Below are 25619 nucleotides of genomic sequence, written 5' to 3'. Positions count from 1 at the left end.
GCAGCGGTGGCTGCAGCTGCAGACAGGGTGTGTGAAGCGGAGCGTGTTCGGGATAGCGTCTCTGGTTTTCTTGCGGATTGTCTCGTCTTGTCTCGATTCTCGCGTTGATCAACCGAGAAGAGGAGATCAAGAGAAGGGGACCGTGCTCGAGGGTTTTTGGTTGTCTTCTAATGATAATCACGGCTTGCGGCCTTGCCCTCAAAGTACGGATATGCCCCTGGAATTGTTAAAATTCACTTTTTGTCTGCCCCTTGCGCTCGATCAGATGAGATTGAGAAGAGAGATGGTGGGTGGGTGTTGTTGGACGTGATTGGTAGCGGTGCGTGGGTTGGAATTTGGGCGGAATGATTGATACAGTCCGACTCCAGATCGATTAATTGGTTGCTCCGAGTGACGACAAAGTATGGTTAACAGGCAAGACTTTCGGTTCTGGGCGTTGATCTTCTCTGCCCTTGACTAGATCGGGGATGGAGGAAGGATTTAGTCGAGAAAGGGGGGTCAGGCAGAAAAGTTGAGAGTGGCCCGAAAGAAAAGGGAAAGGCGATGGAAGCGCGGAAGACGTGGGAAGCCAAAAAGTCAGGCTCAGATTGATCCAGTTGGCCAGCGTCGCATTGACAGGTGAGAGAAAGGCGGCGGCGGCGGCCCAAAGTTCAAACCCAAAGGGCGTTCAATGTTGAGAGTGCGAGATGTATCGGTATGTATTCCCGTATTCCGTGGAAAGTATGTGTCAACGGGAAGAGTAGCCACTGACGGACAGTCGGACAAAAGTGAACGACCTGAATTATTGATTGCGCTCCCTCATCTCACCGGAAGGTAATATTGGGTAGTCTGTCGAATGAGGTGGTGGTTGTGACTGAACATGGCGCAACGGCCGTATTATTAGCCCCAGAATGGTATTATTGACCCCCGAGCCCCCCCTCCCCTCCCCTTCTGCTGGGGAATGCGTCTCTCTTTTTGCAGTGTGCATTAAAACGTCTTGCGTGGTGCGGCGTCACCACCGGGATAGCTGCGCAATGCCGATTGCACATCAGACAAGATAGCAGGGACGCAACGGCGAATCATGTTCCAGGCTGTGTGTGTGCGATAGACTCTGGGTTATGAAGGAGTCGAAGGACGCTACCCAGGGGAATGGTACTCCGTTGAGAATTGACGGCGCAGTTGGATAAGACTGGATGAAAACGAGACGAGGGAGGAGGGATGAGTGTTCGTTGTATGACGATGAGCGTCCAACTTTGGCTTGCTCCTCGCCTGCACCCACTCTGCTGCGTATTTGTAGGAACTTTTTGACGATGACAAGGCAGCCAAGCAAGGCAAGATGGGTAAATTAAATTGGAAGATGAATGGAAGGAAAAGAAGATTCGCTCACCCATACAAGTAGACCTACACGAATACACCCACTCCCTACCTGGAAGGTACGATGGAAAGTTCCTGCCAGGTGCAAATCTCAATCCAGGCGCACGGGACCGAAAGAGTGGGGTAACAGACAGGGGCTGCCCGGGGCCAAATTCGTGAGGAAGGGACGGGAGGTCGCCAGTGACGACAACTTCAAAGTCGCAACTGCCTCATCAAAGTCGTCGCTCAATAGAAGGAAGGATCCTAAAGATGATGCTTGTCACACTTATCAGCTTGAAACGATCCAGTCAACTCTATCCCTCCATCCTCTGCAAACAAATAAACAAGATAGAATAAACTGTTAAACGGTGAACCACGTGTTTTGAACAAGCCGCAAAAACTCAAAAAAAGGGTTCAATTTTACCCCTGGTCCAGAGCTCCGGCAATTGACCAATCCCAACTGCAGCAATTCGGTCCCCACTTCTCCGGCCCGGTGCGGATACAAACAAGGGCCCTGTCGGTGTGAACAAGGGACGGGAAATCCATCCGAGGATTTCAATACAAAGAAGAAGCTCCCAGCATTCAACAAACTCGGGCCAAGAAGACAAGACCAGAAAGCAAACGAAAACGAAAGCGGTGGTAGAATGCGGGGGCGGACGCACGACGCGGGAACCTCCAACAATAGAGAAGCTTTTCTTTCCCGGCAAACGTTCCGGGGTGCTCAGCTCCCGAAAGTCTTTGGAAGACATGGGACGAGCTGAGCAAACCTTGGCCAAGGACTAGAAAATAAATGGCAAACTTACCCCTCGTATTTCCAGCTCAATAGTGAATCTGGCCAGTACGCCAAAGCTGGGTTTGATTGGTTATTGCTGGGTCGAATGCGCGCTCGATCAGGACAGATCGTTCTCGGAAGGTTCAAAGTGAATAGTTGGATGAACATCCAGGTAAGCTTCAAGTCAAGCCCAACATAGCAACATCCAGACGGGGGAAAGCGACTATATATCCCACTCCTCACCGAACCCTGCCGTGCCTATCTAGTATGCGAGGGGTAACACACGATCTCCCTCCGAGTCTCGGTTCACGCGCAGCGCCCGCCCATCCGTCCCTGATTAACCTGTCTCTCATTTTAGTCAGTCTGCATCGCATCACACTTCGCTGCACCGATGGCACGCTGGCAAGGCCCCAAAGCCTAACGTAGTCCCTTCCCGAGTCCCGCGGTCTCATTGTGTCGTGCAGATTGACTAGTTTCGCACTTGACGTGTTTTCCAACCCGCAAAATGTCTCACCGGCCAATGTTTACAGTTTGGAAGGGACTCGGGGACCTAGTGTAAGAGAGAAGATTGCGCCGAAAAAAACAAAAAAAAAAATCTCGGAAATCGGGATCTGCAGAGGACGGACGGGCTTCATCTTGTTTGATGACTTGCTTCCTACAGCATCTGTAGTAGCATTATCCCGTTTACGCGCGACACATTCACAAAAAGACTTGTTGTCTCTCTAATTCAAACACGCGAAATTTTGGTAGTTCTAGCAGCCTCGCCCCAAGTGCCGAAATTTGGGGGCTGATATCCATCACACAGGCCACAGAGCCGAGTCGGCGCCTCGATAATCAAAAAGCAGGTTACATCTGTACCACATCTCCAAGGCACCGCCGCGCCAGAGGAGACGAACGTGCAACATCACGCCGGCGACGTCGCACGTTACTCGGGTCGCTTGGGTAGCGAGTGGTACTTACCACTACAAACGAGCGTATGTCTGTGCCTCATGGCGAGACAAAACAACAACAAACATTGTGATTATCACTGCGATAGAGCTGAGAAACGGGCACGTTGAAAATCGAAACCATGCATACGTACGAATACTACTCCTTAATTAATACAAATAGTTGCCGTCGTGTTCTATGTCTCGCCAGTTGTCGAACGGGGATCGGCGCTTGTTTGAGGTTCTTGTCTCTCTGGCAAAAGCAAATAAATGGGCAGATTACCCCTGCATGAATGCGTTTTCTCATGTTGTCTTTGGTTGCCTGACGATTGCTGAGGCAACTTGAACTTACGACCGAAACTTCTGGAAGGTGTACATATAGTCAGAGGACTCAGGGCATTGGTGACTGGTAAGTTGCAATTCAATTAGCAGGCTTGATCGAACTGACTACCAGGTGCTTGAGGCTATGACTAGACTTAGGCTCGTGAGTCACTCAACATGCAGGTATACACACTACGAGAGGGCCAATCAAACAGGAAAAAGAGTCACTTCGAAACATGCAGACAGTCACATAGAACAAGAGGAACAATTCATGAGGTGGCCGAAATTTCTCATTACCTCGCCCTGACGAGGGCTCAAGCCAGGTCCCAGAGAACCAATCCACTAGGGACGATGTCCCCAATCCGCCTAGGCTATATCGCAAAAGCAGGAACCAATGCAGAAAACCGCGTGAAAAAACAAGAGTTGCATCCTCCTAAAATTCCCAGAGACAAATGAGATCCGAAAGCATGTGGTGTGTAAGTCGTTCAGTCTTGACATGCTTTGTTTGCTTGGAAGATTTTCCGTTTTTTTGGTTGTTGTTGAGTTGTTGATTTGGCGAGGCCAGAAGAAGAAAGAGCGCAAAAGTCTGGTCCTTGTTACGCTGTTGAGAGTTGTACATGATTTCTCCTCGGCCTGCCCTGGAGTCGGAGGCGGGCACATCCCGTACGTATCCTCAAGACATCCGTAATCTCAGAAAATGGAAAGAAGACAAAAAACACAATCTGTTATGGTAGCTGGCACCAAACTCATGTGCCCCGGTATGTCTAATACCGTAAACGCCCAAAATCCGTTGTTCCCGATGGAGAGATGAGAGTTGATATTGGAATTGCGCCGTCCCCCGTACATTGTCGTTCCCAAGTAAGCAGAGTAGTTGAAGAGTGGAACAAACTTGGTGCTGGGGTTGGTGTCTTTCTTTTTTTTGTCGTTTATGTTTTTTGTGTAAAATCAAAAGGTAACAAGTCTCTTCTCCGTTTCGTTTTCCTCCTTTTGTCGCTCTCTGATGAGCCGTTTGAGCCGTTCTCTTACCACCTACGAGTGAACGTGGAGTAAAGTACTAGTGCTCAGAAGGGGGTACACGCCAGTGATTGGTAAATTGGAGAGAGAGATAAACCGCCCGGGCCCGATGTATCCTGTATTTGGGGGAATCTTTGTTCAGAAGATGCGGAAGAGAGAGTTGAAAGCAAGAAGAGCGGGAGGAGTGAATCTCGTTTGCGGGGGTATTAGTCCTCCTCGACTCCGGTAATCCACCAGAAAGGTTTATTCGGCCAACCTCGATGAGAAGTGGAGATGGGTTTTCAGAAAGAAAAGACAGCTCCCAAATGGTGAAGTTTCCAATCTGGTGTGGGAGAGAGGGGAGAAAGTGACGTTCCGGCATGAAAAGCAGACCTCCGTGGGATCGCAGTTCTCAGACAACCTCCTATCCTTGTGATGCAAATCCGGAAGGCAAAGGACCAAAATGACAAGATAAACAACCGTGTTGAACGCCGTGACAGTACCATGATCGCTTTTGTACATGTGTTTTTCTGGCTGTGTCTGGTCGAGAGTCAACTCAACCAACATGACCAAAAAAGTCAACCGAAACCTCTCAGACGGTCTTGGGTGTTCGCGCGTTGCTGTGGTCGATAACGTCGTCGAGGTGGTTGCACATGGCCACGAACAGGTCAAAGAAGAGCTTGCTACCGCCGCGCTCCATCTCGGCTTGCATGGTTCCGCTCCTCTTGAATGTCTTGCGACATCTGATGATCAGAGCGAGGTAGTGAGCGCGCAGCCGTGAGTCCGAGTCGGGGGTGTGGGCGTAGGCGTACTGGGCGGAGCGCAGGATGGTGCCGATATCAATGCCGGACTGGAGACCCTGCTTGCGCAGAGCCAGGCGCTTGAGCTCCTCGAGCCCGTACCGCTCCGCAGCACAGTAGATGACGGTGTCGCGGAGGATGTGTTGCCCGCAGCCCGAGACAAATATTGTTGCCTCACTCGCGGTGGTACCGGTAGTTGTCGATGTGGGAGTGGAGGGAACGGCGGCTGCGCGGCCGCCTCGGGGGGTGTTTTCGGGGTTGGGGGAAGTTTGGGGAGTTCCTCTGACGGCGTCCTCGAGTTCCCAAGAGTTGCGGTGCCTATTGTGGACGAGGCGGGGGTAGTAGTCACCCTTGTAGAGGTACTCAAGAACGGAGGAGAAGATCTCGGGTTCTTCGTCGGGGAGGGATATTCTCTTGCTCTGCGACTCGAAGAACTGGCCTCGGCAGGCGGCTTCGAAGAAGGGCGACTGGAAGAGGACGTCCTCATGAGCGGCAAACAGTCGACCCTCGCGGCCCACGGTCAAGGTGACGATGGGTGAAGGGGCCACGGACTTGCCCGTCTTGGTCGGCAGCGGCGCGGGGGCGGCTGGCGGGGCCATGGCGGGCTTCTCGTTGACGGACTGTTGCATTTTCGAAAGCTTCTGGTGATCCCGGATCGAGCTTGACTTCTTCAGCCTGGACGTCTTGTCGACGCGGACATTGGGGTCTTGCGACCTGAAGGTACGCTTGAACAACGACATGACGGTTGTGGTTTGCTAAGAGAGAGCGGGCGTTGTAGGCCCGAAGAAGTTGTTGTTGCTGATGCTGTTGATGTTGCTGATGTTGTTGTTCTGATTAAGGAATGACAACTCGAATGGGGAACGATAGAGTAAAGACTAGGGAAGCTGAGACGATGGAGAGCGCGTTGCCCAGGAACCTTATATGTCTTTGTCTATGGGATAAGAAGACTTGTAGAGAGCGACGAAATGAGCGAATAGAGGAGAGGGAGGAATGACGAAGTTGGAGGGGTGTTCGGATCGGAGGGGGAGGGGAGGGGGGATAGAGCGAGAGAGAGAGAGAGAGAGAAGAGAGAGTGTGAGAAGTGAGGGACGAGTGACACACAAAAAGATTGACTGGGGGTCCGGGGTGAGAGATGCCTCCTATGGAAAGGGAATTCAGTAACGAATGGCCCAAGGAGGTATTCCCAACTTGCAACTTTGCGACCCTTTTTTGGTTGTGGTTGAGGGGGGGAGGGGGAGAACAAGAGGGAAGAGGGGTGGGTTGCGGAGGGGGGGCTTTCATATTTATACCATCACGTTAAGTTGGTGATGTTCCTAGGCTGGATCTCTTCTTTGGCAGGGTATTATTGGCTGGCGTCTTCCCAACCGCCGCAATTCTGGGTGGCGGCGGGAGGTGTGTTCCGTAGTGCGAGCCGCGTGTTTGATAGGACGAACACCAAGCAGTCCCGTCCCTACTGCCAGTTCCAAGTAGGTACTCACTGCAAGTACTCGCAAGCAACATCTTCACGCCAGAAGGTACTTGATGTTCAGCAGGCAGGGTAAACAACTGGCGCGCGTTGCTGGCCCTTGAAGGGGGAAACCTGGAACTGGTGCAAAGAGCTGAACGGCCATGAACGCTGTTGGGGCAGATTGCCAGCTGCGGACCGGGCAGACATGGACAGCCCAGGCAGCATCTCAGCCTAACCACGACCAAAATGGAACGTCGGGGATGTCAGTGACTTCACCCGCGGTACCTGTCAACTGCCAGTCTGCCACTCAGCTTTCATCATGGCAGACTGTCGGGCTCTTTCTTTCCTGTGCTTCGCCAATGAAATAAGGACATGGAAGCAGTGAGCGACTTCAGGATGGCAGCAAGTAAGGTAGGTAGGTACCTTACGCGCAAGTTGTAACGGCTCTAGGTATGACTGGACGGATACGCAATGGAAGACTGACACGAATGACTGGAACTGCCCGCCAAACGTGAGATACGTATCTTTTCTCAGGTATCCGCCATGAAACCGCCGCGCCTCCAACCGGGGAGTAGCCGCTAAGGCACCCGACACTTTCCCCCTTTGCCTCAGGAGCTAGACCTAGAAGTTGAGTCTAACTTCTTATCTCAGGTACCCCATCTAAGGGTATGACCATGCGTGTGCCAGAAGTACCTTGCGATAACACGCGCCGGTACTTGTGGAGGCTCCCTGGAACAAAACGGTCACCGGCCATCGGCCCTGGGCCCAGACCAGAAACCCCCCCTCCCCTCCGTGCCTTCTCCGACCCCCCCGAGAGTGGGAACGGGCCTCCCGGTGCGTTGGCAGACTGGATCTGGAGGAGGTACCTCAGGGCATGTACTTTCCACCTCATGTTCTCAATTGGGCTTGGCTTAGGTACATCCTTCTTGTATCTCTTGTTCCTTTATCCGAATCCGCCAAGAGACAATCGGAAGGTTCCAAAGTCGGGAATGGCGGCCCAAGAAACCTCATCCGTAGACACCTCACCGTCCTCGCATGCGCTGTCGTCAGGACCGCACGTGAGGGCGTCGCAACGCGGGGCTCCCTCAGTTGCGCGAGTCCTTTGTGGTTCTTCTCATTTCCCTCTTTCAGACTCGACACCTCAGGATATCATCTCAGGAGTCAAACGATACCTACCTCATGGATCCCTCATGGACACCAAAAGAAGTCGCGAGAAGGCGGTCGACGACCCCTTGGCACTATCATTGGCTCGTTGCCCGGGTCATGAGCACCGATGCCCTCAAAGTGCCCAACAACCTAGATTCCGTGATCGATAAGGTATCCGACTGATTCGGCCAAGCTGCCAACTCACTGGCGGCTCGACGTCTACCCTTCCGGTTGGTGAGTTCGTCGTCTGGACATGCCGCCCACGGTTGCCATGGTTGCCATCTACTCTATCCTCGCAGGATCGGGACTGCTCGAGATGCTGCACCCTCTGCACCTCTGCACCTCTCCCCTCATCGCCGCCTCCCCCGGATCGCCCAAGCTTCCGCCCTGCCACGCGGGATTGGATAGAGCCTCATGCTCTCTGCAATACTTGGAGACCTGAACTTGCGTGTAGGTGCCTTACCACGCAGTTCCTCCCTACAGTTCACTGCCTTTCCACGACTGAGAGCTCGCCAGCATCTACCTTCTTTTCCCAGACTGCTTCACAATTGGTGTCAGTACCGCCGTCGAGAACGCATTCAGACCTCACTGTCTCACTAGCCACAACCTAACTTTATTTCATCCAAACCACTCTGAACCCATCCAAACTCGCTCAAAGCCGCATGAACGACAACTCTTTTCCATAATCAGTCACCTACCTACCTTGGTCAGTTCTGAGCTGCCAGGCCAGTCGTGCCGTTGCTTCGGACTCAACTTCTAGAATCCTGGCTCGACTCGTCTCGACTCTCAACCCCTCCTCCTTCTCAGCCCAATATCCCAGCATTGGTCTCTTTGGTCCATGGATCGATCCACGAACCCTTGCAACAAAACCTCTCCTCTTGCTCCCCCCTCCCACTTCCTCCTCCTCGGACAAAATCACATCGTCGACTTTGCGTCCCTCTTCGAGATTGGCGTTTGCCGCTAGTCGGGCAGATTCAGGCACAAAATCACCGCCGCCAATCATCGAGAGCCACCACGACCCCGTCCCGCTCGCTTGTCTCCCCCAATCCCTGCTCTCCGCCTGTCTTCATCGTCGGCAAGCCCAGTGACCTGCATCACCGCCTCAACACCGCTCCTTGCCCCAGCTCCATGATCCATCCATCGGTCTTCCCCTCGCGTCCCGTCCCGCCAACGCCCATGATACCATTACCTGCCAACCTTAGTCGTGGATTCCCCTTCCAAGTTCCCAGCAATCACAATTCATTCGTCAGACAGTGCCTCGGCCCCTGGAAATCTAGGAGTTGCGTGTTGGAAGTCATAATGCTCTAGGTTATTTTGGTAATCGTATGTTCACCCTCCCTGGCATCTTGCCCTCCACCGCCTCGAAGGGGGTACATTACACCATCCTCGAGTCCAGCCCGATGCATGCCTTATCAATCCTACAATCTGAGGCATCCGTCCACTGTACCTATCAACGACGCATGGCCAAGCCCGATGGAACCGGCCACCACCGCCGTGCTCACCGCCCGACGCCTGCCCCGTTCATCTCCGACAAGACCCGTCTGGACCGAAAGTCCCTCAGTGGCCCGCCACCGCGGCAGCGGCGGCAACCCGTCTCGTATGGGCAGCTCGGGCCATGTTCTCGCGCATACCAACGAGACCGTACATGAATGCGTACACTAGTCAACAAGTCAGTATCATTTTGGTCAAAGTCACCAGGTACCAGAGAGAACCCACTGATGGGAGCAAGGATTACGAATCCAATTGACGATGCCACCACGGCCTCACGGGATCCGACATTCTTCTCGTTCAGCCAGTAAAAGGCATCGGCGCCAGTCTCGACTTTGCCGATGGCTGCCCAACCGAGATAGAGTCCCGCGAAGAAGATAACGCCCAACGTGTGTGCGCCAACGCCCTGCCCGTTTCAGTCGTGTCAGTGTATGTTTCTTGCCTCAGGTACAGGGCAACTCACAAAGGGGCGCTTAATGCTGTTGAGCCAGAAGATCTCAATGAGAGAGACGACTGATGTGATTCCGAAGAGGTTGATGATGACAAAGGCTTTGTACCAGCCCTTTCCGAATATCTCCGTGACTGACATTGCGGCGTTAGACCAAGACAACGTCAACTAGACGTCATGACTTACAAGGTTCATGTGGCCCATTCTTGTGTGAGTCTGCCAAGCTGGACCATTCGGATGCAAAAGAGTCCCCGATCATGTTGGCCATGGCGGAGCCTCCAGATGGCTGAGGCTTGGGTGGCTCTCCCGTGTTATTGTCGTCGTGCTCCAAGGTGACAAACCAGTAGATGACTGTGTTCATGAAGGTAAAAACAGTTGTGATGGTGTAGAACAGGGTGAAGTAGAACTGCTTGCGAAGACTGGCCATGTCGTAAGGCAATGACAGGGTTCTCAATGCCCAGTACTCCCAGCCAGTGCTGATCTCCTCGATATGTGGATGATAGAGATGAGTATAGGTCCAGCCCTAGAATTAATGATCGGGGTCAGCAACAAGCCGCCACGGAGACTACCTATGCTTTGAATTGGCATACCAGTACGACCGCATGGTAGGCCAGGAGCAGAGAATAGGTGACGACGGAGAAGTCAAAGACCACTCGCCAGTCAGAGTAGGGAGACTCTTCTTTTCGCAGCTTGTAGTCAAGAACCGTAGCTCCGACTCCTGTCAGGTAGGCAACGATACCACCTCGAACCCAGCACAAGTGGTTCTGAGAGAAGGACCGCCAGGGTGAATGGCATGCTCTGAGAAACGCAGGCTAAGAAAGATAGGTTAATTGAAGCCGTGAAGATGCCTAATAATCGACAATGGATCGTACATGGTCTTGAACCTGGCCATAGGATGCGGGCGTGGGCAGGCCATGTCCATCATGGAACTCTGATTGCCCGTGGAGCAACGGAGTCGTGACGGAGGCGTCCATCACGATGGCTTCTAGCGGAGTCTAGTCAGGATACTGAAGAGAGGCTGTCGAAGTTTGGAATCTGGGAGAGATGATGCTTCGGGCGTCCTGATAATGCTTGGTACACAGAAGACGTCTGTCGGCTTGTTGGCAAACACCAGGCAGAGATCGAAGAAAAGACTGAGAGAGGGATGTCAGGTCGAGGAGCGGGGGATGCGATGGGAGAACGTAGGACAGAGACATGTGGAATATTTCAGAAGGGAGTTGCTGCCTTCCACCTGTTGGTGAAGCTGCGACTGCCGTTGCTGGCTATTACATCCAAAGAAGGAAGTCATGTCGGACATATGTGCTTGGCTCTTTATCCCTAATGGCGGAAGGAAGTGAGTGATCTGTGAAGTCCAAATTGAGGAAGGCAGGTAGCAGGCAGCATCGGCTGTCAATGAGGAAAGAAGACATTTGGTGTGCCACTTGTGGTAGGAACCAAGGGAGCCATTGAGATCAGGCAAAGAGACAAGTGCTGTGACTCGATATTGGAAAATCCACGACGGGTTTTGATGAATTTTTATAGTTTACTTGAATTGCGAATATCCTGATCCTTTGTTGAGTGGAAGCATATTGTGTTTGACTTGTAGCATATTCCTGCAAGAGGACTGGTATTCACTGCTTGTTATGATGGACATTAAACCCAATTGATGCTTAAGCTGCAGGAATACTTTATGTGCCATGACTTCTGTGGTTCTACCTGCGGAGAGGGTGCAGCTTGCAGCTTGGGGATGTTAGATGAGGCAGGATCACTGGACCAGAGAGCTCCAAGCTGAAGGAGAATAAACGGTGGTCTGTGCACCACTTCCGTCTTGAGCCGACCGTTGGTGAGAAACGATAAGATAAGCAGAGTACGTACCTCTGGATCTCCATTGACACGTTCCACGTCTGCAAAACAGCTGGCCTGTGCTCTTGCTCTTGCTTCCAGCTTCGAGGAAGGTGCGTTGCTGGCCAGAACTCAACTCCAAACCGAACTTCACGACCCAAGACCTTCTGCCACCACCGACGAGTCTAATCGCAACACCCCCTGCACTTGTCAGAACTGCTGCAAACATGTTGTCGAGTCTCGGAAACCCGCGCCAGGCGGCGTCGCAACTGCTCAACTTTGCGCTGATCCTCTCGACTGCCTTCATGGTGTGCACAGCTGTCCTACCCAAATAAGCTCTTGCTAACCCCAGTGGCAGATGTGGAAGGGCCTTTCCGTGATTTCCGATTCCCCCAGTCCGATTGTTGTCGTCCTCAGTGGTTCCATGGAGCCTGCCTTTCAGAGAGGCGATCTCCTTTTCCTGTGGAACCGCAACCTGATCCAGGAAACCGACGTTGGCGAGATCGTTGTCTACGAGGTCAAGGGCAAGAACATTCCCATTGTCCACAGAGTGGTTCGACGATTCGGCTCTGGGTAAGCTCCTCCTACACTCTGTCTCCCATTGCCTTCCTTGCTGACCGAGAGGCTCGTCGCAGACCGGAAGCGAAGCTTCTTACCAAGGGCGACAACAACAACTCCGATGACACTGGTTCGTGGACCTCCAAGAGCCCTCCGCGACTAAAGACTGACTCAAAGCAGAGCTGTATGCCAAGGACCAGGACTACCTCGTGCGCAAGGATATCATCGGCAGCGTTGTCGCATACATCCCCTTCGTCGGCTACGTTACGATCCTCCTTTCAGAATACCCGTGGTTGAAGACGGCAATGCTGGGAATAATGGGCTTGGTAGTGGTGCTGCAGAGGGAGTAGACTCGTCATTGTGGCCAAAAATTGATACCTATATTGGAAACCAGCCAGGAGCCATCGAGCGCCACAATCGCGAAAGTCGCTGCAGAGACCAACAAGATTGGAGAAACAGCACATTCGCGGTTTTTGGGTAGCCGTGACGGTGATACTTAGATTGATTGATTTCGATGACCGAGGGGGCCTCGGTCACGTACCTAACATTTGGCGGGGCTTTTGCCAGCCACCGCTGCGCTTCTGTGAACTAAGACAGACATCCGGAGCAATTACCATTATACAGCTGACAACCGGCGCTGGAGTTTACAGAGATGAGAGAATCATATTGTCAGGTCTTCAGTGGAAAAACCTCCAGCGCGGCAATTACCGTGGTCCAGGCGTTAGACCCAATATGTCTCTCGTTCCCTCGAGGACCGTCATACCCTCGATCTCGCGATCGTAGTGCATCTTCAGCTCTTGTGGCACGAACCGGGATTTCTTGGTGTCTAGGCAGCCAGCGGCACAGCTGACATGGGTTCTGCTCAAGGCCCATATGAGCCAAAATTGTGGTCCAATGGCAAGACCCTGATCTCCGCCGCCAACTGGTTCTAGCCAGGGGCACCGTCCTTTTTGGGACGCGATTGTTACCGCGTCGGTGCCTGTATCATGCACCAAACCGTTAGAAGAGCGGCACAGTCGTGCGATAAAATGAGCCAAAATTCCGGTGCCGAAAATTTGAACCAACGCCTGTGTCTCTTGCTCCTTTTTGGTTCATGTTGAAAGCGCCATCGGTTTCGTTGTCGTTCATTTTGCGGTTCGGACTACACCAGAATCGTGGACTCTCGTATTGTAAAGTCGCTGTCGAGGTGTGTAAGACGCTCACTAAGCCACCAAATTCATCATGGCTTCAACCCAGTACGCACCACAGTCGCAGTACGCACCGCCTGATGGCTTCGAAGGCTACGTGCCATACGCGCAACAAGCTCCTCGAGGAATCCCATTTAACGCAAAATGGCACCGAGCCAAGGTTGTCATTCGCGGCTTCAATATTGCGTTCAGCGCCATCGTCCTCGGCATCTCGCTCTCTCTCATATTTTACTCATTTTCAAGTTCATTCTATCTTGTATTCAGTGGATTCCCTGTAAGCAGTGTGCTCCTAGCATAGCGGTTGAAATTGGGAACATGTGATATCTAACTCGCTTGTAGGCAGCCGCTCTTGTGTGTTGGGAAACCTCTGAACTCATCACCATCTGCGCAAGAGGCGGGAGGCGTGGAATCCACCCCGGTGCTCACGTCGGAATGCACTTGCTCTTCTGGCTCGTCTTCATGGTGGCCACGGGATGGGAGATTGCAAACATCATCCTCCGCGATGGTCCGCGGTCGTGGGTATTGAGTGGTGGCCAGGTCACCTCTATGCAGGATACTGTAATGGCGTTCACTGCCCTCTTGTTGTCAGTACTCGATATGAGTGTTTCAAAAAGCCTCGGGATGATCGCTAACACTTCATAGTATCGACAATTTCACCCTCTTCGTCCGCGCCTGTATTGAATGCAAGCAGCGCAATGCTCGCCCTCCTCCCGTTTATATGGTGCCTATTAATGGGCCGCCGCCGATGCAGCCTGCAGGTTCATACCAGCCCTACCCGTACTCGCCGCAGCAATCTTCTTTTCAACCGCAGCATGACAAAGGGCAGATGACAGGGGCCAATGCTGATACAACTGAGAGGGTAGCCGAAACAGGCCTGGACGGGACGTACTACGGCCCCGGAAGCCGATCTTGATCGAGCACTGTTAGAGGAGAGCAGAGGAGGACCTTGAATACCTGGTATGAAAAACGGATGATACCCAAATATTGCAATTAAGGGGCTGAATTCCATCGAGCAATGGAGTACAATGTTCATGACGCTGGGCCATGCCATACTAGACTTAATTAAATAATCTGTAATCGCAACTACGGTTGCCTGTGACCATTGCATCTTTTAAAATGTGCATTGTACCGTTTTTGAGCACCGAAGTTGTCATAGATGCATTCTTTGTATTCATGTTTAGGCTGGGAGGGTATTGAGCTATCCTATCCAACGCTCACTCAGACCACTGCACGTCAAAATCCTTGAACTGAACCTCAAGATCGCTCTTGGCATCTTTGGCAGGCCGAGCAACCAGAGCGCCAACAGTCAGATTCCAGTCCTTGCCAGTGCAGTCATCGTCTCCAAAAACCCAGCAAATCTCACGCAGCGGCACCTTGGTACCGTCCTGCTTCACGTAGTACACCCAGAAGCTCGGGCCCATGAAGTCGCGCTCCTGCTCGATGAGCACAGTAATGCTCTCGGTGTCCTCAAAGGCGGCGAGAGGGGTAATGCTCCAGTCGGCCCAGCGGTCGCAGGCGACGGTGCTGAGCTGTGGCGTGCCTTGGTAGTACTCCAAGCCAGTCTTGATCCATCTCTTCTCGCGGCCAGAGTTAGAGTCAAAGGTGACGATGAGGCCTGCTTGGTCGTACTGTTCGGTCCAGTCTGCGGTGAATGTGATTTTGGCGGACTTGAATTGGCTTAGGGGCTTGGCCGGAACCGTCTTTGTGGGAGCTGGGTTTGTTAATTTGCGTCATATGTGAGGAGTGAGTTGAAGTTACCATCGTAGACGTTGTGAGTAGGCGGCTTCTTCCATACGTCTGTGTTGGGTGCAGCGGAAAGGGTAAAGGAAGACATGGTTGACTAGATTAGGGTATCTTGATTGTGTTGTACTCGCCAACAATAAAGAGAGTTAATGTGTATAAATTGCGTGGATCTACTGCAGTTGAGAAAATGAGGTATAGAATAGTGATGGGCGCTTGGAGGTATAAATAGGCTTGAGCGAGAGTGGTATTGCGGCTGTTTCTGCACCGGACACTTCAATGCAGATGGTGTGGGAGTTACCAAGTAAGATACCTACCTGGTGACTTCACGCGCTTGCCCCGCAGTAAGCAACACGAAGTATTCATACTTGTAGGTTGTTTGCCGATCTAAGGTGTCATGCAGGGTCTCTTCACCTTGTGTCGTTGTGACGGTGCAATGGGCCGATGAGCCGCCCATACCGAAACCGATTTCACAGTACTTAAAGCGCAGTTGGGTTTCCGGGCTTTTCATCAGGGCCAGTAACACGAAGAAACATGGTGAGGAGTATCAGTTTGTAGCGCTACAAACCTGAAAAGAGAAGCTACGTGAATCTTCATTCCCACTTAGGATGCTTATGAATCCAAAGAGGCCTCATGATCAGGACAATTGTCGACGGAATTTTCGCTTGACCCTCCATGTCCCTGATCAAGTTGCCCCGCGATCCCCTCAGGACGCGGGGCAAAACAGAAGTGACTCGGCCCGCAGGTGGGAGAGCTTGAAGGATTGGCTGGCGCCGGTTATCGGCGGAGTCTCCGCCGGTATGCAACCTAATGTATCCGTACCTGCTGGGAATACTGCCCAGTTGGGAAGTAGTTCCAGCAAGGTTAGTTCTACTGATCAGGGTCTTCAAGTCGGTAACAGGCAACGTTCAGTCAGAGGGACAGAGAACATTGACAGCCACATCAGCGAGGCGGTATTGATGTGATGTGGCTGGAAATATCTCCAGTGCGTTGTTGAAATAGTTGTGAAGACGGACGCAGATTCGAACCAGCAGCTCTGGAACAACAGGTAACAAAAGTGGATATTCCCTTTTATGGAAGGTAATGGAGATTGACTCAGCAAATGCCTATATCCCACCACTGACTGCGCACCTGCCTTCCATCTCACAAACGTGCACCTTCCCCCGCTCGACCATCTCGTCGCCAACCCCACAAAATTTCCCATTCTTCACCTCATTCCGCCGACCACCAGTATCCCTCTGCAGACAATCCATAGCAGACTCCGTCTTCAATTCACTTACACTCTATTCGCCCATCGTATCACTACTGCCCACATACCCGAACGCGTCGACGACCTCGCACTAAGCCACGCCTGCACAAACCATTGCTTTTATCTACGTCGTCTGAGGTGCGAAGGCGAAGCAGACTGGCAACCTCTGTAGCCTGGTGCTGGAGGAAAGGGGACGTTCACGAGGCCATTCGCAACTTCGCAATCCACATATTCCGCGCTCTCATGCTGCAAACAACTCTTCCGTTCTCGACAAAATTCTCCTAGGCCTCCCGATACCCCAGCGAGTCGCCTCCGCCTTCGCAAGGCGCCAGTGTCGAAACAATGTCCTCCTTCCTAACACCCACCAAGAAGTCCCAAAAGCCGGCGACCAAGTCGAAGCCTTTCCAACCACCGAACCGCATTCGAGCCATCCGCGAGCAAGCCGAACGCCAGCAAGCTAGTGCCGCCGCCGCCGCCGCCGCCAGCGCTGCTGCTCAGGCACAACAGAACCGAGCAAGACCCCCTACAGTCGCCATCTCGAACCGCCCGCAATGTCCGAACAAGGCCTGTGTCAAGCCCAATGTCGTCGACGGCATCTGTCAAACCTGCGGTCGTGTCGCCGATGACAGCAACATTGTTGCCGAAGTTCAGTTTGGCGAGACCTCTTCCGGTGCCGCCATGGTACAGGGAAGCTATATCGCCGCCGACCAAGCTGGTGTGAGGAGCATGGGCCCGGCCTTTCGCCGCGTCGGTGGCTCCGACGACAGAGAGAAGACCATTCGCGAGGCTCGCGCCCTGATGCAGGGTTATGCTCAGCGCCTCAATCTCAGCGATAACACTGTCAACACCGCTGTGCAGTGTTTCAAGCTTGCCTCCCAGTCAGGTTTTACACAGGGTCGAAAGATCATCACCGTCGCGGCTGTATGCCTCTACGCTGCATGCAGAATGGAAAGGCCGTGTCGCGTCATGCTCATCGATATTGGCGACATCATCCAGGTCAACGTGTTTGTATTAGGAAGAACCTTCAAGGCGTTGACTAAGACTCTTTGCCTCTTCCCAAGCGGAGAGTCTCCGGTCTTCCCTGAGGACATTATCTACCGATTCGCCTCCAAGCTCGAATTCAAGCATATGACCAATCGAGTCGCCGAAGATGCTGTCCGCCTTGTCCGTCGCATGAAGCAAGATTGGATCGTCATGGGCCGTCGTCCGTCTGGTATCTGTGGAGCGTGTCTTCTGATGGCTGCTCGGATGCACAACTTCCGGCGAACCGTTCGAGAAGTTGTTTATATTGTCAAGGTCACGAACCACACCATCCAGGAACGTCTCGAGGAGTTCAACGTGACGGAGACCAGTAAAATGACGGTAGAAGACTTCTTGTCTCAAGATTTCGGCTCTAGCTCTCACGACCCCCCGTCTTTCTACCGGAACACCGAGGCTTGGCAAGCGCAGCAGGAAGAGCTTGGCAAAAAGCGGAAGCGAACTATCACAGACGACGGTGGTAACAACAGAACGACACCTGCGCCCTCTCTGCCACCGCCTGATTTGTCTGCAGCGCCGACCATTGAGTATCGTCGAGATAAGGACGGCTACATTATCCCCCCTCTCCCGTCGAAGATTGCCGTCAACGAGCCGGCTTTAAGGGATGCTAACAGCACCCAACATCTTGAGGGCCTGGCTCAAGAATTTGGCGACGCGGAGAAGGAAAACGAAGAGTCATCACAGACGGATACTGGTAGTGAAAAGACGCGGCAATCAAAACCGTCGTTGCCAATCAACGAAGAGTGGGAGGAAGATGAGGCCGAGATGGAAGATCAGATCTCGGAAATTATGAATGATCCCGAGACCTACGAGCACGCAAAAGCTTTCAGCAACGCCGAGCAACGAGCTCGTATCCACTCGATCTGGGCCCTCCAGCAGCAACCAGATAAGGCTGTCTCAATGGCGCCCGAGGTTGGCGAAGACGAGTTCGCCGATGATCCTGAAGTTGCAAACTGCATGTTGACCCCTGATGAAATCAAGATCAAGGAACTTCTGTGGGTCAATGAAAACAAAGACTGGCTACGCGCATCACAGGAGCGTCTGTTCCGCAAGAAGCTGGAGGAGAAGAAGCCTAAGAAGGATCGCAAGCGGAAGAAGCGCCCTCGTATTGGCGAAGGCCAAACGACACCTGCCAGCACACCTGGCGAGGCTGCCGTTAATGTCATGAAGGAGCGTGGTTTTTCGAAGCGCATCAACTACGAGGCTATCCGGCAGATGTTTGACGTCGCTGGTCAAGGTGACCCTGGGTCCCGGCCTGAGAGTGAAGCTGCGAGCCGTCCTACGAGCAAGGCGCCCAGTGTCGTGGACGACCACTACGACGAAGAAGAAGAAGAAGAAATCGAGCCCATTGATGGCAACGGGGGTCATGAGCACCAAGACGACGAGTATGGTGGTGGGGATGACTACGATGACATGGGCGACGAATCCCACATGTACGATGAGGACGATCATGGGATGGGTGAAGACGACGACGACGACGACGATTTTGGTCTCAATGACGATGATGAGTGAGCATACTCAGTCGCGCAATGTCTTGTCTTTTGGGGATTGGGTGAATCGTGGAGGATGGCTTGCTTGTATTAGATACCCCAAGAGCTTCGAACATGTCGAGGCACCGGCTGCGCTGATCACACACATGCTTGTGCGTCTTATGGATAGAGCATCTTAGACCAGAACAGCAATCTGCATAGACTTTTGGCAAGACCTGTCGAATCGACTGGCGTGTTTGTGATATTTACTGCCACCGGCAACTTCAAGCATCCGCCATCCGCCATCCGCCATCCGTCATCCCTCATGCCCGCTTCACCAAGACTTCAAGACTATACCGCTTAGACACCAGAGGCTGTCGTCAAAGCAGCAAGGGCTTCTAACTCACGCATCGCCGGCGGAGAGGTTGAGAAAGCTCTTGCTCCTTTTGCGCGAGGCTCCTTGAGTAGTCAACCAACCTCGGCTTTCATCGGAAATCAAAGGATACGGCCGGGTGGCGCAATGGCAGCGCGTTGCTTTCCGGTGGCAAAGGTTCTGGGTTCGAGTCCCAGCTCGGTCGAGTCGATTTTTGTTTCGCATGGGAAATGTCCATCTTCTTTTGACAGGCAATGGTGATCATTTTAAATGAGATTTGGGAGAGTCAGGGTGGCTAAACTTGCTTGTTTTGACTGTGAATCAGTGGGTCTTGTGGCGTGAATAGCGACGGTTACCGGATGGCAGCTGCTTATTATGTACACACATCCTGGCTCAATTGGTCTTGCGGAAGATGGAGAACTATGTGGTGAATAGGCGCATTGGATCCTAGAGTGCGGCTTTGATCTCTGCGTCTTTTCTGGGAGGGGTAACATGGGATTGATTTCATGACTATCTGGTGTCTTTCTTATTACTTACTTACCATCAATCTTTTGGGGCATGTGTTGACGGCAGGTACCTCGGACTATTCTCATCAGGTGTGACTGACAGCTCAATGACGCCCCTGCTGCCTCGTTCCGGTAACCGGCAGCCTTTTTGGAATTAGACTTGGTATTGGCACTTCATCATCACTCAGAAAGAGCTCATTCCTATGATCTCTTGTGCCTGTCTGGCTGGACGTTGGGCAACAACTGAGGCGTGAAAGTGGTAGACACGCAACGGCGAATTCGGCATTACTTAAGGGTCTGTCTGACTTGGAGTATGCCCAAAAACATAGACCCAATTGCACAGTAGATGTAGAACTCCAAGGTCACGAAATTTGAGAGAGACTGCAGTTTCAAAGATAGGAGGGAGTTGGTGAGGTAATTGACAATCCATCTCAAGGGATATTGTCTTTAGACTTTGCGAATAGGTGTGACAAAGTCCCAAAAGTGTATGTAGGCTGCCATATTAAGCCACCCGAATCTCAGTCACCTTCACACATTTCGTCAGAACCGAAGGAAATGACAAACCTGCCATCGCATCCTCCAATGTTAATCGCCTCATTAGACGAAGTAAAAGCTCGGAGGAACCATTGGCTCAGGTCCAAAAAGGCTAAAAGCCCGCCAACTCGCACCAACCATGACGTCTGGCCGCCCTCACAGTCAGCCAGCCGCCCCGAGTCGCGAAGAAAAGGCCAATGCCGGAGCCGGACTGTGTTTACGCCGTCCAATGGCGGGCATTTGCGCACCTACTCTTGTGTCGGGCAAGTCACATCGGCAGGCACCTTGCAAGGCTTGCATGAGGGGAAAGAGGGCAGATCAGCGGGGGCGTTCAGGGGGTAGGAAGGCCGGAATCTGGGGTAAGATCCCTGCGCTCCTCGGCTTGGAGGTGTCGTGAACTGCTGGCTAAGCATGTGTTCGTGATGGGGACGGCGCGGGATGGGTGTTTGTTGTTCTTGGAGGGGGAGCTGAGCACGTTGCGTAAGTTGGTGTTTCTCGGCCGAGGGGGCATGTGAAGCTTTCTGATTTCCAGGATTGTGACGACGCGATCCTACGTCGCCTATGTCTTGATGTGGTAATTGAGTGTCCTTGACCGATGGTGTTTGCGGGGGAATATGACCTTGATGGAAGGTCGCTAGAAGTTGAATAGGTGTGATAGGCGGAGGAACATGAGCCAACATGCAAGCTAAAATGTAGTTAATGTGACGAGGTCAACGATGATGTTCTGGAATCGTACGAGCAATGAGTATAAAGAGCTGATGGAGGTCGCGATATTAAGGATGGTGTCTTGGTCAAGCGGCAGCCCCAGATCCAGATTCAGATCAATATATCTCCCTATACTACTCAAGCCAAGCTCTCGTTTGTGTTAGTCCACAGAGACCTCAACAACAGACAACATGCTTCTCAAGTTCTCCCTCCTCGGCCTCTTCGCCACCTCAGTCCTCGCCGACGGCGCCGCCATCGTGGCCGCCATGGACGAGATCGCGGCCCAGAACACGGAGCTGGGCGACACCGTGTCGTCCTGGGACGGTGGCCTCTTCGGCACGCTCCCCATCATCATCGACTCCACCAAGCTCCTCATCAAGATCAACGAGGCCACAAAGGTCGCCGAGGACTCGGAGCCGCTCAGCGCCCTCGAGGCCATCGGGGTGGCGCAGGCGACGCAGAAGCTATCGGGCGGCGTGCAGACCACGCTCACCGCCGTCGTCGACGCGAAACCCAAATTTGACAAGCTCCTGCTGAGCCCGGTCATCCTGCTCAACCTCAAGTCGGAGCAGAGCGCCACGGACAAGTTCAGTGCGGCTGTCATTGAGAAGGTCCCCGAGGCGTTGCAGGCCTTCGCTAAGACGCTGATTGCCCCGATTGATACGGCGTTCAACAATGCCATTGACACTTACAGCTGAGTCAATGCATCGGCCGGCTGGAATACTTATGATCGAGGGGATTGGAGGGGGTATCTATAATGAGGAACGAACGGTGCAAGGTCGGGACGGGCTAGACCCGACTGGATGATGAACTCCTTCTTGTACATACTTGGTGTCTTTTGACATTTCTTCACGCAGAGCAAACACCAATGTTGAGTCTTTCTCGCCCATCGGTACAGCCCCCAAGCGTGAACCAATATATCGTCACAGGATTGGATGGGTAATGCAACATGAACATATAGTAACGACACACAAGGTAGGATATCATGATTTTCATTGATACGAAACTAGGAAACAGGCTGCTGTCAGATGCCTCAGACCGTGACAGGGAGATTCTTCCCACCAATGAGGATTGGTCGGTTGTAGTATAGGGCTGACATTGTCCGCTCTTCGGACACTTGCTTTCAGTGTCCATAACTTTTGCGCTTTTGTCCACCGTCATTCCCGTCGATTCGACGGGCAGTGTAAGAATGTGTAACATAAGAAAACAGAAAGGGCAACGATAGCCAATGTGTGTGAGGCCAGGGATGGCAGGTGCCCATTCCTTGAGGGCACCTTGCCACGCCATCCTCAACCGTTTTTTGTCGCATTAACATGCCGGATGAGTCAAACGCTACGGCATCGGCTAGATGTGTAGCAAGTTGACATCCGAGATGCTGCGATGGCGCTTGTGGCCCATGGGCATCTCACTGGATGCCTTGCGTTTTTGCGACATGGACTCTAAAGGACTGCGCGCTGCGTCACGCATCTGCTTCTTGGATCGTCGAAGGGGCGTCAAGGGAACGGCGGCGGTTTCGAAGCGATCTGACTTGAGACCACGCAGAGCAGTGTAGTTATAAGGACTGCTCAGGGCGAGGGAGTCTTGTGTGGCCTTGTCGCTCAAGATGAGACGTTGGTTGATCTGGTCGCGACGGAATGCTCCCACGTTGGTGGCATTGATGTGGGAGTGGAGGTCGACGTCGCTTGAAGCGGTACGCGGCCGGGCAGGAGTAGAGTTCAGGGGATCGGTGTCCCACTGGTTGTCCTCGTCTTCATCGGCAGAGGACCGGCCCTCATCGAACTCGATGAAGTCGCTGATGTTGAGAGACTTTTCAACCTCGTCATCCTCCTCCTCATCGAATCCAACATCCGAGCTCTCATCGGCAGTGTTGGGTTCAGACTGGAAGGGGAAGAAGGCCTCGGTAGGTCCCATGGCCTGAGTGTTGAGGTAGTCACCAAAGGTATTGGACGAGAACATTGCACTCATCATAATCTGGGCAGAGCTGCTCATCATGGGAGATGGTTGGTTCTCATCAATGGGGGCCAGGTATTGGAAGTTGAACTGTTCGGGTGACAGATCAAGTTGACGGCGACGATGGGGAGTGAAGATCATCATCTTTCGTGAGATGGGGTTCACAACAGCAATAGGCTTCCGCTCCGAGTTGTCGAGGTTAAAGCGGCCGACACGCGGCTGTCCACGGTGGCCCTTGACCGGATGATCCGTATCGGAATCATCCCACTGATCCGCGGAGGGTTCGGGACGCTTAATCTTGCGGCGGACAACTGGCTCCGGCTCATCTTCTTCAGTGGTATCACCATCAGCTAATTGGGCGAGTTAGCAATCACGGTTTCTCATGATTCTCGTCACAAGGTGCAAACTCACTCTCATAGCCGTCTAGCTCTTGGGTTTCCTCAAGCGCTGCGACCGGAGTGGGCATCTCAGAGAGCTCGCCAGTGGTCATGGGAGTAGCAATCGGGGTATCATCATCGCCGAGTTCCTGAACAACAGCCTCGACGTCCGAGTCTGCGTCAGGAGCATACCCATAGGCTCCATGATAATCGCCATGGTAGTCCCAGAATGAATTTGAGTTTTCAGACTCGTCGTTTTCATCATCCTTTTCAATCTCGCGACGGAAGGCCGGATCGAGAGAGCTCTGATCGACAAAGATGTCGGGGAAGAAATCGGCATGATCATCCTCCGTATCGGTGGAGTCGGAATCACTCGAGGGGACGTCAAAACGCACGTGGCGCTCCGCAGGACGGTGGTGGTGATCAGAAGCAGCACTTTCGTCAACCTCTGACATGATGCCATCCCAACTGGCGGCATCCTCGATGTCTGCTGCGCCATCGTCTTCGTCTTCTTGCTCCTGCTCTTCCTCTTCATCATTTTCTTCGTCGTCGTCATCATCATCATCATCATCGTCATCATCCTCTTCTTCTTGGATAATAGGCGGCCGGGGAGGAACCGGGATGCTGGGGGCAGGTAGCACCTCGTGGAGAATGTGTTCCTCCTCGGCCGCGTCGACATCTTCCTCGTCATCGTCAGAAGAATCACTGATATCTTCGACAGCGGAATATCCTCCTTCGTCAGACAGGTCAAAGGAGGAAGAAGAAGTAATAGAGTCGCGACGCTTGGCGGCTTTCCTCGAGGCCGAGGAAGCCTTGTTGCGAACGTTGCGTGACATGGTTGGTGGTGGTTAGGCAGGGGTTGAAACCCAATATGGTAGTACTCGGAGGGGTGAGAGTTTGTCTGGATTACTGGCGCTAACGAATGCCGTGTGAATGCCTAACAATGTGTATAGTTGTGTATTGTATGTAATTTGCTCTCTTGAAGAGCCTTGTTTGTAGGTCTAGGGCGACTGGATTATCGTGTCTTGTATTTGGGTCGGATAGAGGGAGGGGTCGTGGTAGTCGGATTAGGTGAGGTGGAGGTGAAGATATTTTCTTCAAGCGGATAGGCTTCTCGTAGCCCGGTGAATAGTGGGCTTGTTGATCGATTCTAGTGAAATGCGATGCAGACTTCCGTCAATGGGCCAGAGCGGTCCTCTCAATGAGGGCTCTGGACAGTGAAAGCCTGTTTGAACTTCGTCGGGAAACAGAATGGATTGAATGTCTCGATGGGCTGCTGGACTGCAGAGGTGCCTGCGCAGGGGCACCTCCGCAGTGGGCGTTTACAGCTCAGCGAAAGCGGCGGACATGATTCTCGACGAAGTGTGTGTTTGTTTCTAGATCCTTTTCAAGGTTATAGGGCGACTTCGTTGTCTCGTGGGGTTGAATTTGGTTTTGATGGTTGAGATGGGAGAGAGAGGAAAAAGAGAGGGAAGAGGAAGAGAGGCACCGGGATTCCGAAAATAATATGGCTCCCCCAGTCGCCCCGTCCTTTGGTGTGGAGCACCCAATCGAACTTTTTTTTTTTTTTTTGGTGGGCTGCTACGCTGTAGGTACGTAGTGTGGGATACGTACCCCACTGGCTGTTGCCGTTTGTCGCCCAAACTTTTTCCTCCGTGCCTCCTTCTCCAAGTTGAAAGTCCCCCGTTTTGGTGGGGTCTCAAGGTGTGGGAATCTGCGGCCCTGTGTGCCTGCCCACAGCTGCCATTGTCTAGCTCGCTAAGAGTGGGTAGCGAGACGGCGCTATCCCACATCCGGCACGCCGTCACCGCCTTTTCGCGGTCTGTTCCCCCCTGGCGCTCCTACAATTGCCCTGCAGGCGCTGAGAATCCGCTGGAGATACGGCGTCATTCAGTGGATAGAATCAGTAAACTGTGGAGGAAGGGACCCTGTGTGGAAAGGCTAGCAACTGCAAGTCTGCAAGTCAACCGCGCCCCTCTTCGCCTCGAACCTGGTAGGTGCCTTTGGCAGGCGGCAGCACGCACAGCACAGCACGCAACCGTGGCAGCAACGTCGACCTCATCAAACCATTTCTGCCCCTCCCTCGACCTGTGCCACCTCACTCTCCCGTCTGTTCCAAGCTCTTCTTCCAGGCACATACTCCGTAATGGATTTTTGACTCCTCCATCTGTCGTCACCCGTCAGGCTGGTCCAGATCGAGGGGGAGGGGGGAAAAGCTGATCCTTCCTCCATTGTGGCAGACCTACTATCTAATCCTTCCCTCTTGACCCGCAGAGCATCTTCTTGGGTGTACGGAGCATATATCCGTACTGCGTACTTGCGTAGGCCTTTCTCAGTATCGAGAGTTACCATTTGTCGTAGTCTTGCTGATCCGGACGGTTGATCAGAGCAGATGAGGGAGGTGGTCACCGTCCGTCGTACACCGCAACGCAGCGTTGA

General features: G+C 52.9%; 11 protein-coding genes and 1 non-coding gene across 12 annotated transcripts; 7 read left to right on the top strand and 5 right to left on the bottom strand.

The window, feature by feature from the left end:
• Positions 1–4936: 4936 nt before the first annotated feature.
• On the bottom strand, positions 4937–5884 carry BDZ83DRAFT_590167 (uncharacterized protein; the record flags this gene model as incomplete). Its single annotated transcript, XM_060506311.1, has 1 exon — positions 4937–5884. One exon carries the CDS (start codon positions 5882–5884, stop codon positions 4937–4939), a length of 948 nt encoding a protein of 315 aa, XP_060359403.1.
• Positions 5885–6393: 509 nt separating this feature from the next.
• BDZ83DRAFT_638627 (uncharacterized protein) lies at positions 6394–7076 on the top strand. Its single transcript, XM_060509374.1, has one exon. It carries the CDS (start codon positions 6452–6454, stop codon positions 6683–6685), a length of 234 nt encoding a protein of 77 aa, XP_060359402.1. The 5' UTR covers positions 6394–6451; the 3' UTR covers positions 6686–7076.
• Positions 7077–7422: 346 nt separating this feature from the next.
• BDZ83DRAFT_97162 (uncharacterized protein) lies at positions 7423–8144 on the top strand. The gene has a single exon (XM_060516037.1). The coding sequence runs from the start codon at positions 7482–7484 to the stop codon at positions 7905–7907; it is 426 nt and encodes a 141-aa protein (XP_060359401.1). The 5' UTR covers positions 7423–7481; the 3' UTR covers positions 7908–8144.
• A 1150-nt stretch (positions 8145–9294) lies between these two features.
• On the bottom strand, positions 9295–10647 carry BDZ83DRAFT_590131 (uncharacterized protein; the record flags this gene model as incomplete). The annotated part of the gene is made up of 6 exons (XM_060506308.1): positions 9295–9395; positions 9454–9631; positions 9689–9807; positions 9860–10196; positions 10264–10485; positions 10546–10647. 6 exons carry the CDS (start codon positions 10645–10647, stop codon positions 9295–9297), a joined length of 1059 nt encoding a protein of 352 aa, XP_060359400.1.
• Positions 10648–11721: 1074 nt separating this feature from the next.
• On the top strand, positions 11722–12402 carry BDZ83DRAFT_723668 (signal peptidase complex catalytic subunit SEC11; the record flags this gene model as incomplete). The annotated part of the gene is made up of 4 exons (XM_060512587.1): positions 11722–11802; positions 11853–12067; positions 12130–12182; positions 12233–12402. The coding sequence occupies 4 exons, from the start codon at positions 11722–11724 to the stop codon at positions 12400–12402; spliced, it is 519 nt and encodes a 172-aa protein (XP_060359399.1).
• A 683-nt stretch (positions 12403–13085) lies between these two features.
• Positions 13086–14345, top strand: BDZ83DRAFT_638610 (uncharacterized protein). Its single transcript, XM_060509373.1, has 3 exons — positions 13086–13513; positions 13579–13823; positions 13882–14345. Exons 1-3 carry the CDS (start codon positions 13274–13276, stop codon positions 14150–14152), a joined length of 756 nt encoding a protein of 251 aa, XP_060359398.1. The 5' UTR covers positions 13086–13273; the 3' UTR covers positions 14153–14345.
• Positions 14346–14364: 19 nt separating this feature from the next.
• On the bottom strand, positions 14365–15253 carry BDZ83DRAFT_638608 (uncharacterized protein). Its single transcript, XM_060509372.1, has 2 exons — positions 14998–15253; positions 14365–14950 (listed from the first exon to the last, which is right to left on the bottom strand). The coding sequence occupies exons 1-2, from the start codon at positions 15071–15073 to the stop codon at positions 14454–14456; spliced, it is 573 nt and encodes a 190-aa protein (XP_060359397.1). The 5' UTR covers positions 15074–15253; the 3' UTR covers positions 14365–14453.
• A 1317-nt stretch (positions 15254–16570) lies between these two features.
• Positions 16571–18778, top strand: BDZ83DRAFT_590115 (Brf1-like TBP-binding domain-containing protein; the record flags this gene model as incomplete). The annotated part of the gene is made up of 1 exon (XM_060506305.1): positions 16571–18778. The coding sequence occupies one exon, from the start codon at positions 16571–16573 to the stop codon at positions 18776–18778; it is 2208 nt and encodes a 735-aa protein (XP_060359396.1).
• A 463-nt stretch (positions 18779–19241) lies between these two features.
• Positions 19242–19313, top strand: BDZ83DRAFT_t285. Its single transcript has one exon. It is a non-coding gene; the product is annotated as a tRNA-Arg (tRNA).
• Positions 19314–20114: 801 nt separating this feature from the next.
• On the bottom strand, positions 20115–20946 carry BDZ83DRAFT_638606 (uncharacterized protein). The gene has a single exon (XM_060509371.1). It carries the CDS (start codon positions 20826–20828, stop codon positions 20397–20399), a length of 432 nt encoding a protein of 143 aa, XP_060359395.1. The 5' UTR covers positions 20829–20946; the 3' UTR covers positions 20115–20396.
• A 98-nt stretch (positions 20947–21044) lies between these two features.
• Positions 21045–21551, top strand: BDZ83DRAFT_590106 (hydrophobic surface binding protein A-domain-containing protein; the record flags this gene model as incomplete). Its single annotated transcript, XM_060506301.1, has 1 exon — positions 21045–21551. One exon carries the CDS (start codon positions 21045–21047, stop codon positions 21549–21551), a length of 507 nt encoding a protein of 168 aa, XP_060359394.1.
• Positions 21552–21866: 315 nt separating this feature from the next.
• BDZ83DRAFT_96895 (uncharacterized protein) lies at positions 21867–24232 on the bottom strand. The gene is made up of 2 exons (XM_060516036.1): positions 23215–24232; positions 21867–23132 (listed from the first exon to the last, which is right to left on the bottom strand). Exons 1-2 carry the CDS (start codon positions 24014–24016, stop codon positions 22198–22200), a joined length of 1737 nt encoding a protein of 578 aa, XP_060359393.1. The 5' UTR covers positions 24017–24232; the 3' UTR covers positions 21867–22197.
• Positions 24233–25619: the final 1387 nt, after the last annotated feature.

The sequence above is a fragment of the Colletotrichum acutatum genome (genome assembly GCF_030867785.1).
Source record: "Colletotrichum acutatum strain CBS 112980 chromosome Unknown BDZ83scaffold_148, whole genome shotgun sequence".
NCBI lineage: Eukaryota > Fungi > Ascomycota > Sordariomycetes > Glomerellales > Glomerellaceae > Colletotrichum > Colletotrichum acutatum.
This window is presented reverse-complemented; position numbering and strand designations above follow the sequence as displayed.